Source organism: Fukomys damarensis, unplaced genomic scaffold, assembly GCF_012274545.1.
Source record: "Fukomys damarensis isolate Sample0158 unplaced genomic scaffold, DMR_v1.0_HiC HiC_scaffold_27, whole genome shotgun sequence".
Lineage (NCBI taxonomy): Eukaryota > Metazoa > Chordata > Mammalia > Rodentia > Bathyergidae > Fukomys > Fukomys damarensis.
The window spans coordinates 25,846,879-25,860,390 of NW_022900939.1; the positions used below are offsets into that span (position 1 = coordinate 25,846,879).

The 13,512-nt window shown below is 44.7% G+C and overlaps 1 protein-coding gene across 2 annotated transcripts in view; it reads right to left on the reverse strand.

Moving 5' to 3' along the window:
* Positions 1-1,610: 1,610 nt before the first annotated feature.
* The window catches only part of Ptch1 (patched 1), a 55,750-nt gene continuing 43,848 nt past the window's right edge, over positions 1,611-13,512 (reverse strand). Inside the window, exons 19-24 of one of the 2 annotated variants that reach the window (XM_010636143.1) lie at positions 12,269-12,406; positions 10,089-10,231; positions 6,814-6,913; positions 6,060-6,314; positions 4,188-4,722; positions 1,611-3,663 (exon numbers count right to left, since the gene is read on the reverse strand). In XM_010636143.1, the coding sequence (XP_010634445.1) occupies positions 4,189-4,722; positions 6,060-6,314; positions 6,814-6,913; positions 10,089-10,231; positions 12,269-12,406 (1,170 nt within the window). In that variant the 3' untranslated portion in view covers positions 1,611-3,663; position 4,188. The remainder of the gene's footprint in view (positions 3,664-4,187; positions 4,723-6,059; positions 6,315-6,813; positions 6,914-10,088; positions 10,232-12,268; positions 12,407-13,512) is intronic. The other variant, XM_010636144.2, reaches the window with a different exon arrangement.

Consider the following 13,512-nt stretch of genomic DNA (forward strand, 5'->3'; position numbering starts at 1 on the left):
TTGTTTCCAGAATCTGGCCTGCGTTGGCAGTGCAGCCTGAGTCAAATTAGAGAACCATGGCCACATTCGGCTGGAAGGAATTTAGATTGCCTTGCTGGTGCAGCAGAACTGCCAGGACTGCTCGTTAAAGCAGATTCCTGGGCCTCACTCCCAGAGCCTCTGATTTAGTAGGTCTGGGGCAGGAAGATTCTGGCTTTTCTAGCAAGCTTCCAAGGCATGCTGATTCACAGACCACACTTGAGTAGTGCTGGCCTCTGCTAAGCTGTCTTAAGATGGATTGGCAGGCTTCCGCTTACTAGGGAGTGTTTCGGGGCCCATGGGACAATCAGCCTGTTGCAGTGACACAATTCTGCCATTATAGTGTGAAAGCAGTCAGACACCAAAGGTATATGGGCATGGTGTCTTTTGACAAATCCGTATAAAAACAGGTGGCTGTGGTCAGCTGACTCCTCCGTAGGACATAGCAACTGCTTAGAGTAATTTGGGGCCTTGGGCTCTTCTCCCACTCCTAGTTTACAGCTGAAAATTGAGACTATTTCTATTTTTCTTCATCCCTATAATGAAATTCTATGAAGCACTCAGCAAAAATATCTTGTATCCGGTTCTATCAGTCCTTTTTACTGGCTGTAGTTTTAAATCATAAGAGATAGGACCAAAGGGGTAATTTAGGGACTTTCTTGATGTCCAGAAATAAAAGCAAAGAAACTGAATTTAGTACAAAAACTATTTAACAAGGTTCACAAGATGAATCCACAAAATATATGGGTTGGAAAAACAGCCTTTGTAAAGTATTTTAAAGAAAAAACGTTCTATAAACAGATGTACCCAAGAAGTTATATTATTTTTTATTCATGTTAGAATTTCTATCAGTGTTTGAACATTAATATTTAGAGAGTTTGTACATTTTCACCTTCCAAGGTATAAAATGAGAACCATACTAGGTCACAAATGGTAACTAATAACATTTCACAATCACATGAGTACCCACTTGCGTTCACTCTCTTAACACTGTTAGACATTTATTTTCCTTGCTGTAATTTACAGTGAAAAGTGTCCCCACTTAGGTCTCAGCAAAGTTCCAGACATTATGGATTCATCACATATAAATTCTTTAAAAATATACTTCTGTCAAAAGACTTGATGACTACTATGTACACTACAAAAATAAATTTTCATATAAATAAATTATATGGCATACTTTTATCTTTGTAATTGAAATGACACAAACTCATCTCCACCCAAATTGGCAGACAAGAAGACCCAGTTTGAATATTTCCTTTAAACTCCTTACACTAAAACCTACCATGAGTCCTTAATGTAAATGTTATATACTCTGAACTATTTAACATTAGTAAGCACTCTATACAAATAAAAATTCTGTTCAAAAGTAAAACATAGCTGTAATAGTGTTTCCAAAAGAAATAAAATCCCTGCATTTTTGTTATAAACTGGCATGACAAATACTGTAGGAAAACATTCTTATGATACAAAATTATAAATATCAGCAAAGAATTTTTTAAAAAATTAAAACATCCAAATGAACAAAGACAAAATAAATCTATGAGAGATGAGAGAGATATGAGAGAGAGAGAGAGAGAGAGAGAGAGAGAAAGAGAGAGAGAGAGAGAGAGAGAGGGAGGGAGGGAGAGAGAGAGAGAGGGAGAGGGAGGGTCTCTAGTTTCCCAACAGCCTGAGCCCTCCCTTGGCCACTGTGACCCATGGAAAGTTCTATGCTGTACAGAAAACAAGGGGGCTCACAGGCTCAGTGTGGGAAAGGAGGGGCACACTGGGAGCTGCAGACAAGCTGGCTTTAGAACTCTGCATCTCTCCCTTCAACTCAGGATGTGTTTTCTGAGCGTAGCCTGTGTTATGCTGGCAGACAGTGCGGCTGACAAGAAGGCACCAAGACAATAGCAGCTGGGTAGCCAGGGTCCCCACGTATTAACACACACACATGGCAGACACAGGTGGCTTCCAATAAGTACCTCACAGTGTTGGATGAACCTTAGGGTCTGAGGTCGCTAAACTGCTGGTACCACTGGGGGCCAGATGCCTTTCTCCTAAGACTTTCCTTGTAGCTGCCACAAAGTGCTCCTCACAGTGGCTGAGGCTCTAGCTGGTACTGGGTCTTCTCCTCTGAGACAAGCTGGCACTGCATGTGTGGATGTCTGGCTACAGAGGCTAGGGAGCCCAGACCACAGAGCAAGAGAAGAGAATCCAAACAGAGGCGACCTTTCCAAAGAGATCTGCCTCCATCTCGACTCTTCCATGGGGTGTATGCAGTGAGCAGCTTTCTGCCCTTCAATAAATGTCAGTGAGAGAACATGGAGGGGGAAGGAGACCAAGTTTGAGTCGCTCAGCAAGTATGCACCAAACATGGACACCGCAAGAAGAATGAATTCTCACAAGCTCACAGCCCAGAGCTCCTGACTCTGTTATCACCATGTCACAAGCTTCATGTTATCCTGGTAGCCCCAACCAGCTGTTCATCTTAGGAAGAGTGGGCATTTACACTGGAGGAACTCAAGAACATCATCTCTGGGCTTACTGTGGGCCAAGAATAAACCCAAGTTTTCTTACCTATAGCAGAGCTGTGTACACATGTGTGCGCGCCTGTGCCTCAGAGTAAATATCCAGAGTGTATCTCATGGGCCAGCGAGGACTCCCAACTCCGCACATTACCTAATTCTTTACCACAATGAGGGCTGTCAGCTCTACACCCTGAGATTGCAACATCATCACAAGGATGTCTGTTCTCTGAAGCACAAGGTAGGGTGTCCGGAGGGCAACTAATGACCTCCAGAAACACCACAGACAGGAAGCAAGTCTACCTGCTGCTGGACCATTTCCAGAAACGGGGCAAGTTATTTGGGGCTATCCCTTCCCCAGCGCAAAGCCATAAAAACATCTTGATTTTTCTAGCACGACTGGGTCAGAGCTTGCAGGGTAAAAGACAGCAAGAAAAACAAACAAGACCAAAAAGAAAAAAAACAAAATCACAGTACAGTACATTGGGAAATCACACACAAGTTCACACACACAGCCAAACCAGAGAACCACATGCACTACCCCTAGAGAAGCCACTGGGTTTAACCTGCTTTCTTCATCTCTGCTCATTAAACAACAAAAATTATCACGCATAGCGTGTTTGAAAGTTAACAGTAACATTTCATACTACCACAGGGTTGTGATATCCAAATTTAAAATATTTTAACAGAAACTTTATAAAATAATCCTATTACATAAGCAATATTTGCATAGAATTATACAGGTAAATTATACAATATTTAAGCAGCAGCAACATATGCTGGAAATTTCAGACTAAGTTAAGCTTGGTTGTGGCACAGGGCCCAATCAATGTACAGACAGGGAGAGGCCCCCTTCCGGCTCCCCACTTTAGGGCTGGAGTGGGGGGGCTCCAGTCCTTGGTACTTTACATCCTTTCCTCCTCCTATATTACATATGTGTACATCTCTTAAATATTTATAGAAGTATTTAACAAAATAATACAATCGGTTACAGTAACAATGAACTGCTCTTCCGGGCAGCACATCTTGTCCTGTAATCCCAAGCAGTTCTCTTCAAGCAGTTCTGGAAAGAGGTGGGGGCGGGGCGGGGTGGGGGTTCCAATCTTTGGCCTCTTTGCTTCAGATTTCAATCACCCTTTAAAAAAACGAAAAGGGAAGTTAGACTGAGTAAAACGTACTTAAGTCCATAGTTATAGAAACAAGCCACAGAGATCTATGGTGTTAGAAATCAATGGAGTAGGGGGCTGGGAGAGGAAATGCAGGGCCCCCTTCAAGCTGTGCACCTGTCACATTCAGATGGTACCAGGCTCAGGAAGGCTTCACCTAGACGGTTTTTCCCCTGCTTGAGAGGGCAATGAATGCATCTATTCTGCTATTTTGGACTCAGAATCTCACCCTCTTAAATGGAAGAGCACTTGTGTACCTGCTGTGGTGCTGCAACGAACACTGGCACAAAGGTGACCAGTGGCACTGGGGGGTCTTTGTGAAACCGCATCAATCCTCAACAGCTTCATGAGAGTGTTGGGGCAGAAACCCACTCTGGAACCAGACTGGCTCCCCAAGATGCAGGTTGGACATAATGGCCTTGCTGATGGGAGGAGAGGTCCCTGGGGTCCAGCCTGGCTCCTATCACTGCCCTGGGCCCCTGCCCTTACACACCTCAGCCGGAGCTGCCTCCCCAGGGTCTTTCCTCGCAGTCCACGTCCTGCAGCTCTATGACTTCTACCTTCGAGTCCCTCCTCTCGCACCGGACGTGAAAAGGCACGTGGGGGTCCTCAAATAGCCTGTGGTCAGTCTCAGAGTAGCCCTCATAACCTGGGCAGGGCCCTACTCGAGGGTTCCGCCCAGGCCCGGGCGGGGGGTGTACGGCCACTGTTACGGAAGCAGAAGCTGTCACCGTGGTGATGGGCTGGCAGTAGCCAGGCATGGTGCTGCCTGCGGCTGTGGGTGCTGGGTTCCGAGGTCGGGTCCCCCAGGGGCCGGCACGGTCCCTGCTGCTGGGGCCAGAATGCCCTTCAGTAGAAATTTCAAAAGCGTCTCTGCGCGGTCTATAGGGAGGTGGCCGCAAGCCTTCTCTGGGGGGGTCCCTGCGGGGCTGCTGGCTTTGCCGTCCAGGGGGCAGGGACCCTGAGTCCAGGCGTGGATGTGGTCGAGGGTTCATGGGTGGGGGACGCCTTGATTCAGGGTGAACCACCTACAGAGAGCAAGGGCAGGTTAACACAGGCTGGCAGGGTGTGACCGCCAGACTAGGCGTGGCCTCCTCTATTGTACCCCTGCTTCTTAGCTCTGACCGAGTACCTGGTCAAGAGCAGAGATCCAAGAGGGGGGCCTTTTACCAACCAAAGAAAAACAAAGCTTACTCAGCAGCAAAGCAGGGCGCTGGCAGAGCTTTCTATGTGGCTATTTTAGTTTAAATTAACTGAAACTCAGAATCCAGCTCTCTGGCCACACTAGCGACATCTCAAGTGCCCCTCTGCACTTTCCTGGAGGGCAGAGAGAGCGCTTCTGTCGGCACGGAAAGGTCTGCCAGGCAGCGCTGCTGTTAGATCGTTAGGAATCTGGTTTCTGGGTCTCTGTACAAAGCATGAAGCAACACAGTGGCCACATCAATCAAAAGGACCGTGACCAACTTCAAAGTCGTTCAGCTTGTACCTATTTTTAGGCTCCCGCTGAACAAAACCAGATTCACAGTGCAGCTCAGCAGGCACCGTTGCGGGGGGCACGAGGGGGACAATTTAGGTTATTTGGTTGGCCCCTCTCTCTTTCATGCAAGGACTGCCGTGGCCCAGGACTGCAATGCCCATTTCCTGGAGGGATGGCGGGGGGCCTCAGTGGAGCAACATGAGCCTCCGAACTGACCTCCCTCGGCTTTTCAGTGCTGAGCTCCTGCTTGAGGGGTGAGTGGGGTCCATGCTGGGGAAGACAGGATGGAACAAATGGCCCCCAGGCTCCCCATGACCTCCCGGAATTACTGGAGGTAAGAACACAGGGGTGGCTCTCAGTGGCTCACAACTTCAGCCACCTGGAATAGGCATAGGAAAGTCTCAGACGATACAACTTTTGTCTCAAGGACAATAAATGGTGAGAGATTAAAAAATACTTCAGATGACAATAAAAATACCATTACAAATGACATGTAGCTTAAAAAAAGAACAGGAAAAAAAGCAAATAATGTTTTATTCCTGACCGTTAAGCTCAAAGTGTACTTATCCCAAACAAATATGTATTAATCCTTTTTTCTTGCAGTACAGGGAATTGAACTCAGGGCCTTGGGCAGATGGGGCAACTACTACTACCATAGGCCTATACGCTAATACTTGGCCCCTGCCCTATTTTGATCCATAGGCTTAGCTATAAGAGCATTTTTATAGCTTACAGATCAAACACTGTCAAACTGCACGTGATTTGACCTGGCATATACTTTCTTTTGCATCCGCCTATTGGCATGATTTGCTTTTTAGAGCAAGCAAGGAGCCCACTGCCATGGTGGGAAGGACTTCCCTCTGCCCACCCCACCCCCCAGTGACTTACTGTGGAACGGGCAAAGACAGGGTTTTCTGTGGCTTCCACGATCACATGATGGGCAGGGCCCCCCGTCCCCTGTTGAGCCTCGTAGTGCCGAAGTTCCTCACTGATGCCCGACACAGTGGTCTGAGAGCTGTACTCTGAGTCGGAGGAATCAGACCCATTGTTCATGTGACTGGGAGGTACTGCAAACCGGACCACACTTGGGGGTGGCTCAGGGGAAGGGGTCGGCAGCCGATTCAGGCCGTTTGCTGGAGACACCTATTTAAGGGGATTCCATATTAAAATGTTATTGTCCATTTTTGTGTTGAAGGTTCAAGGCAGTTTTGTTCGGGGTTCTATCCCCTCTTGCAGAACCCCACATGCTTCACTGAATTTTCTATCTACTCTCCACCATCTGGAGGACCCTGAGGTCCCACAGCTTTCACAAAAGGGGTGCCCTCTGCCTTTTCACACTGGAAAAGCAAGATGTGTGTTCTTCATTCCCCTTAAGTCTAAATATTCATCTTGAGTGAAGTCTATCTTTATGTAAATCTGTAAGACTCAGGCTGATAATCAGGTTTAAAACAAAGCAAAGCCAGTTCTACATCCCTCAAAGCTATTAAATGGAAAAGGAAAAAAAAAAAAGCCATCGTTATGTTTACTGAAAAAGTAAACAACAAATGTACATATACCTAAATAACTAAATTAGGAGTGGCACTAGGAGAAAGAGCATTCAGATGGCCTCTGGATAGGACATTACAAAAGCATAATTACTGACCTCAGGATATGGTCCAAAGAAAGACAAAAGGACCGGAAGCAAAACTAGTCCATTGAGAACACCCAGGATGGTAAGTATCGCCAGGACAGCAAAGAAATACCTTCAAGATAAAAGGGAAACAAGAAACCTTCAGTGAGACAAAAGGAAATTATACTACCCTTCTAGTGCCCAAATATTACAGCATTCAACACCCAAAATTAATGAGCCCACCCCACTGGAAAGAAGGTCATAAAACTACAGTTCAAATCAAACAGCACAAGATTAGCTTTGTTTTTTTACCTTATGACTGAGGACTACATTCCACAACCCAGTGTTAAGAGTTCATGAAGGGAGGGAAAAAAAAATCAGTTTGTTAATTTGCTGAAATCTTATGGCATGTAGTGTTATTTATGAATGTGTTACACAAGCACAAAAATATGGAATGCGAACTGAATGGCTGAACAAACTGAAAGTACAAATACAATGCCGAGGGGCCCTGCCCATGAAAACCCAGCAGAAGCAAACAAATGAAGGGAAGGGTGTAGAATTTAAACAATTTGGCCCAGGAGGAAAAGCAGCCCACTTCTTGCAGGCAGCTAATCCACTGTGAAATGCTTCGGCCTCTTACAGCAGAATCTCTAATTAAGTCTCCAGTGTAGCAGGTAAGGGTTTCCCTGGACTTTCATTCATCACAACTTTCTGCCGAGAATTCTGTGAGTTCCAGTTTTACCAACTAGCTCTAACCGCAACCTTTTTAGAACACAGGAACCAGCTTTCTGCAGAGAAAATGCTGGCCATTCTGCAGGGGCCACGGCATTGTGCTGGGTGAGAGCACTCCACAATGGTGGGGCTGCTCCGCAGGCCAATCTTTTGTTGGACAATTTAGCATCTCTGAATACTCTTGTTTTGCATCGGCCAATTCAAACATAAAGGCTGTAGCACCATGGCAGAAGAGGAGAGTGCACAAGGAGTTCTGCTTTCCCACCATTGAGGGCTAAGGTCTGGGATCCTTCACGAATACCAAGGTAAACCTGTCAGCCAGGGAAGCCCCCCATCAACACTCTTCACGGCCGGAGGGCCAAGACTCCATGCAAGGGTGCTTTCTGGAAATAATGATTTCTAGGCTTTGATGGAAGTGGGCTAGGGTGGGGGAGGGAAGAGGCTCAGGATGTTCTGGGAAGAGGGAGGGCAAAACAGCAATCCGTTAATGGGCCGCTGGATCATAAAATGGAACAGGCACCCAACTTGCCATGTCTATATATGTTTCAACATTAGATGAGAGAGAATCCCTATAAAAATACAAATACCTTACAGCTATTGTAAACACTAGAAACTTCTGAGCTGCATTAGTAAAAAAAACCAAGCAGCCCATGCCTTGCTCTAATGTAAACTTCTGGAAATTTCAGCCGAGGCATATATCAGTGGCAGGCATTAAGACATTTGCATCCCATCCATCTAACTGTAGCATAAACAGACCAATTAGATTTCTGACGGCTTTGTGTATACAATGTCTGCTCATTTATTCCATCTCAGTGAGGGCTCTATCAGGTTGATCCACCCTGGTTTAGAAAATGGGAAGCTCTTCTAAGTACTTGAAACAGGAACGCTAATATCTCTGGGTGGGAACAAGCAGCCCAGGATTGGATGAGGGAACTGGGGTTCTGCTCTCTAGGGTCTGAGCTGGATCCTCTAATTCTGGCTAAGTTTCTTTCCCGTGGATCACACACAGAGAATCCTCTTCTGCTATGAAACTGCTGTGACTTGCTACCCCCTCTACCCAGAGACCCTATGCCACACAGAAAGGCAAAAGGGAACTCGAGAGCTTTTAGCTGAATCTAGGTTGAGCAGGAAAGTAATTACACAAAAGAAACTCTTGGGCTGGTATAGCATAAAGAGACAATACTGATATTAGAGAAAGTGTATGCTGAGGAAAGTAAAAATCAAATGTACAGCTTAAAGCAAAACGGGGCCGGGGATTTAGCTCAGGGGTGCTGCCGCCTGCCTTGAGTTCGATCCCCGGTACCAAAAGCAAAAACAACAATAACAACAACAAAAACAGGCCAAAACTAAGTCAGCTAGCTATCTACTCTGTACTGGCAAGCAAGAACTTATTAATTGGCTTGTGAACTTATTGAGACTGCGATGAGAAGACTAGCTGGCAGGAAATGCAGATTCTGCTCTTCTCTCTCCCCCAAGTCCCTCTGCATTTAAAGAATCTCAAATAATTCAGAAGCACAAGTGTTGGTCTACACTGGAATAGCTAATCCCGCTCTGTCCTGACTCCAGCCCCAAACCACAGTGAGTGAACTGCGGCATTCATTCCTGGAAGACTGGACCTCCACGAGGCTGATTGCCCAATGCTACAGGCTGATCAATAGACTGTTTGTTGCTGCAATAACAAATTTTGGCTGGAACATCTAGTTAAAACCCTCTACCTGAAAATGAGAGCTCCTCCCCCCACATCGCATGTGCACTTGCATGTATATACATGGGAGTTCTAGTAGATTATCTGTACCCTGAAGTGCTCCTAGACCAGTCATTTTTACCCTGAGTTCTGTCCTCCTATGTTCTAATTCTGCACTATCTCTTACTCTCAAGAGTCTAGTCTTGCCTCTTTTCAAGTGGTTATATCTAGGAGCAGCTATCCCGCAAACATAGTTACTGTGTACAGAACACAGTTTCTTTCTCTACAGATCTCCAACTCTTTTCAGAAGCAATATTTACTTCTTTTATAGTTCGTATCCTTACTTAAAAAAAAAAATTGAAGAGAAACTGCCTACTCTGCGATTCAAAGAGATGTATCCATGTGAGGCTTCCATTTGTAAAGTTTGATATGAAAGTCAAATGTTAACTGGTCCCTAAATCTCAGCAGGGGATTCAAATATGAAGTCTGAACACCTAACCTTCATTTCTTAAAAGAATAAAGTCTAAATGGCCATTGTGGATATTTGTAATTTTTCCTTTCTAGAGTTATGAAGGCAATGAGGCAAGGGTCGAATATAGCCAGTTCACGGGTACTGCGGTTACCTCTTTTTAAGTATTTTTATCCTGGGACACAAGATCTGGGATACTAGGTGACTCACTAGCTTCAAGCAGTGGAGCTGCTTGTTGTCCATATAGTTCCCACAATGGCTCTAGAAAAGAGCTATCTTTTATTCCTTTTGGTACAAAAGAAAGCTGGGCAACAAGGAAAAGATGCCGCAATCTACCAGATACAGAAGGAAATAAGCCACTAAGATCACATAAGCTAAAACTCACGATTTTTAAAACAAGCCTATTCCCACACTCTCGCTTACCTGACAATGAAATCAAACTCAGACCCCGCAAGCATCAGTACTCCGAGCAGAGTAGACACAGCGCCATCCAGAACAGGTGCAAACATGTGCTCCAGCGCGAGCACAGCCCTGCGGTTCTTGTCGCCAATGGCAGTGAGGAAGGCCTGTGTGAAGAGGTAGGGTCGTGAGGTCAGACTGTTGCGCTAGACACGGTCAACGGTGTCTGAAAAGCTGCAAGCTGCTAGTGTCTGTCTCTCTGAATGTCTTTCTCAGACGCTTTATACTGCTTAGCTTCTGGAATGTTCAGTTGGGGGAGTTCAACTAGCTCAATCTTCTAGTCCTAAACTACCATGCTATTATTGGGCCATACGGGCATTGATAAAACTCTTCAACAAAACCAAAACTCTACAAAAATATGAAGACAGGTTTTCTTTCGCTGCAGCTCACCTTTCTGACACCCACCCGTGCAAATTATCTTACACTATTCACATGGGTGGTAGATCTATAGTCGTGTAAGCGCCAGCACTGACTAAGGTCTTTCCTCCAAAACGAGTCTACTCTTTCTAGAACTAGGGTCAATAGATAAAGTTTCCCTCTGTTCTTGGAAGGAAAGCAACAGTATGGGATAAACCATGTCACTCTACGCAGTATGCGGACCATGACACCCTAAGTTATGTCTGTCACACTGTATCTAACTCAGATGCTACTGAAATCAAGACAACAGAAATCCATCTACTTCCTAAGGACTCTCACAGGAGAAGCACTGCCTTTGTTAAATCCTTCCTTAGAATATTCTAAAAGTAATAACTATTTTAAACAGAATTCCATATACAGCAAAAGAACACTTTATCCTGTGTGTGGGCAGTGCACTTCGAAAAGCTTTCAACTAGAAGCAATACAAGTTCAAGACTAGTTTTTATTTCCAGGGTAAAAATCTGTTCTAGAATGCCCTTGTTCACAATACTTGGTACCAAAAAGAGAAAATAAAAGGTGGTGGGGAGGAAACTTCCATTCACATCAGAATGAAATGATTTGTGGATTCTTAATTCACATGCAAATTTCTCTCCTTCTTGAAGAAACAAGATTAGATTTTGTGCTTTCTAAGTTCTGGAGTGGCCGGCTCTTCTTGCCTTTCTCCCAGCTCCATGGGAAAAAACTAATTCAGATAATATTGTCTCTATATTACCTGCATTATACTAATAACTTCAACAAAACATTCCTCTGGAAACATCCAACTTTATAATGTTTAAGTTGCATAATATTAGCTCTGAAAGACTATAGAAGGCACTGGCAGAAGTTTCTAATGTAGACAGCACACGTACATGCTGAGCCCAGGGAGAACAAGCCCAGGTGCTTGCAGAAGAAATACTAGAAGAAATGTGGTTCTAGTCCAATGCTAGCTTCCTAGCTAGGACACTCCAGACACCCTCATGTATCCGGTCGGTACGCACTTACTGAATGCCTACTATGACGAAATGCTTAGGCTACAGGCACACCTCTCCAAATGGAAGCTGCTAGGAGGCTTCCGAATAATTTTCTGACAAATGTATACAGTGGGGGCTTGTGTCGTGGATGTGAGATTTGCTCCTGAAGTTTCACTTCCACCAACAAAGCATTTACAGGAGAAGCCATCCAAAGAGGAGAAAGAATTCCCGCTGAAAGCAATTATTAGTTGTCTTACTTTCTGCCAGTCATGAATCTACAAGCTGGGAGGTCCAAGAAGCTGGGTGGGCCGAGGTGGAAGAGCCAGCTCTTCAGGGCTGAGCACCTGAGCCTTGTCTCATGGCCAGAGGGGATTTCTTCACCTCACCTTACAATTATGCTCTTCCCACAGACCTGTGAGTGTGGTCTTGTTCATCCTTGCTTTATTACTGTTTTCAGAAATGGAATGTATGCATACCTACTCACATTATGTTGGGAACAGAGCTGATAACTTTAGGAGCCAGGATGGTATCAACACCAGTCAATATCATCAATGAAGAGAATCCTTCCTGGCCTACTCTAACACACTAATGACAATGCCGAGGCTCACAGCCTAGGCTTACTTCTATTCCTCTGACTTTGGACTCCCCAAGAGGGAAAGGAATCCAGAAACACTTCAGCCCTTCTAGGGAACTTGTGCACTGGGAAGCATGGAGAAAATGAGTAGGCTCCTACTGGACACTTTTTCAACAGATTTTTGCTTAAAATATCTCCCATACCAAAGCCACATGAACGGTGAATTCTACTCCAATGCCCACAGATGCAATCAAGATGACCACAGGCACAGCGCTCAGCTTGATCCCAATGAGGCCCATCATGCCAAAGAGCTCGACCGTCATCAGAGCCAGGACCATCACCTTAAAAAGGCACAGAAGGATTAGTGAGTGGACACAGCACACACTGGGGGTGCAGACAACGGAGCAGTACTGTGGCCTCATGGCAATTTAGATGAGGAAAACATCTGTGGCCCAAACAGCACACAAATACTGCACTGACTTGCTTTAAGCTTTGGACAACTGTCCTTACTTCCTACTTCGATTTCCTGCTGGGAAAGTTGATTTAGGGATGGTCATTTTGTAATGCTTATAGAGAAATGTATAAAGGCAAAGCTTAGTAATCTCATGCATATGGTTTGCCCAATATACCTACCCCCAAAAGTAAAAAATTTATCAAGAAAACATCACCAAAGCAAACAACGAAGAATTATATAGTCATGGACTCATCACTTTGCTCCAAATTGTATACAGTTGGCCTGCTCTATCCATGAGCTGTATCAGTGTGCTCAATTAACTATGGATAGAAAATATTTGACGGCAATAAAACTGTATCTCAACCGAACATGAACAGATTTTTTTTCATGTCACTATTCCTTAAGTAATGCAAAATAACTATACAATTTGCATTGCACTAGAAACTAGGTAGGTACCACAGACAAAGCACACAGGTGAAAATGTGTAGGTTATATGCAAACTGAAAGGACTTAAGCACCACAGATTTTTGGCATTTACAGGGGTCCTGGAACCAATATCCAGAGAAAAATGCAGTTTTAAAACAGTCTTTCCCTCTGTTTTGGTCTTAAACCATCAGATCTTAATGTTTTAGTTCCAACTGAGTCGAAATGTTTAAAAGAGTCCCTATCCTAAAGAGAGTGGTAGGCTACATCAATTGTTCTGCTTTTACTGGAGACCCACATGCTATGTACAGATGATTTGGGAGCAGGACGGGGGGGCTGTCATCAGCTGACACGTGTCGGGTTACCGGGCCACTGCACTTTGGAAGAGATGAGGCAGACAAAGCAGACCCTGAGTCCAAGTGACGGCTTCCATTAGCCTTTCATCTCCCTTGTAAAAGTTTGTGAGGAAATGGAAAAGAAAATATGCGAGGGTATAGTCTTTGGAGTTTCTTGGGCCAAGAAGAATAAAATACAAAAAAAAAAAAAAAAAAAAAAAAAAAAAAAACACCC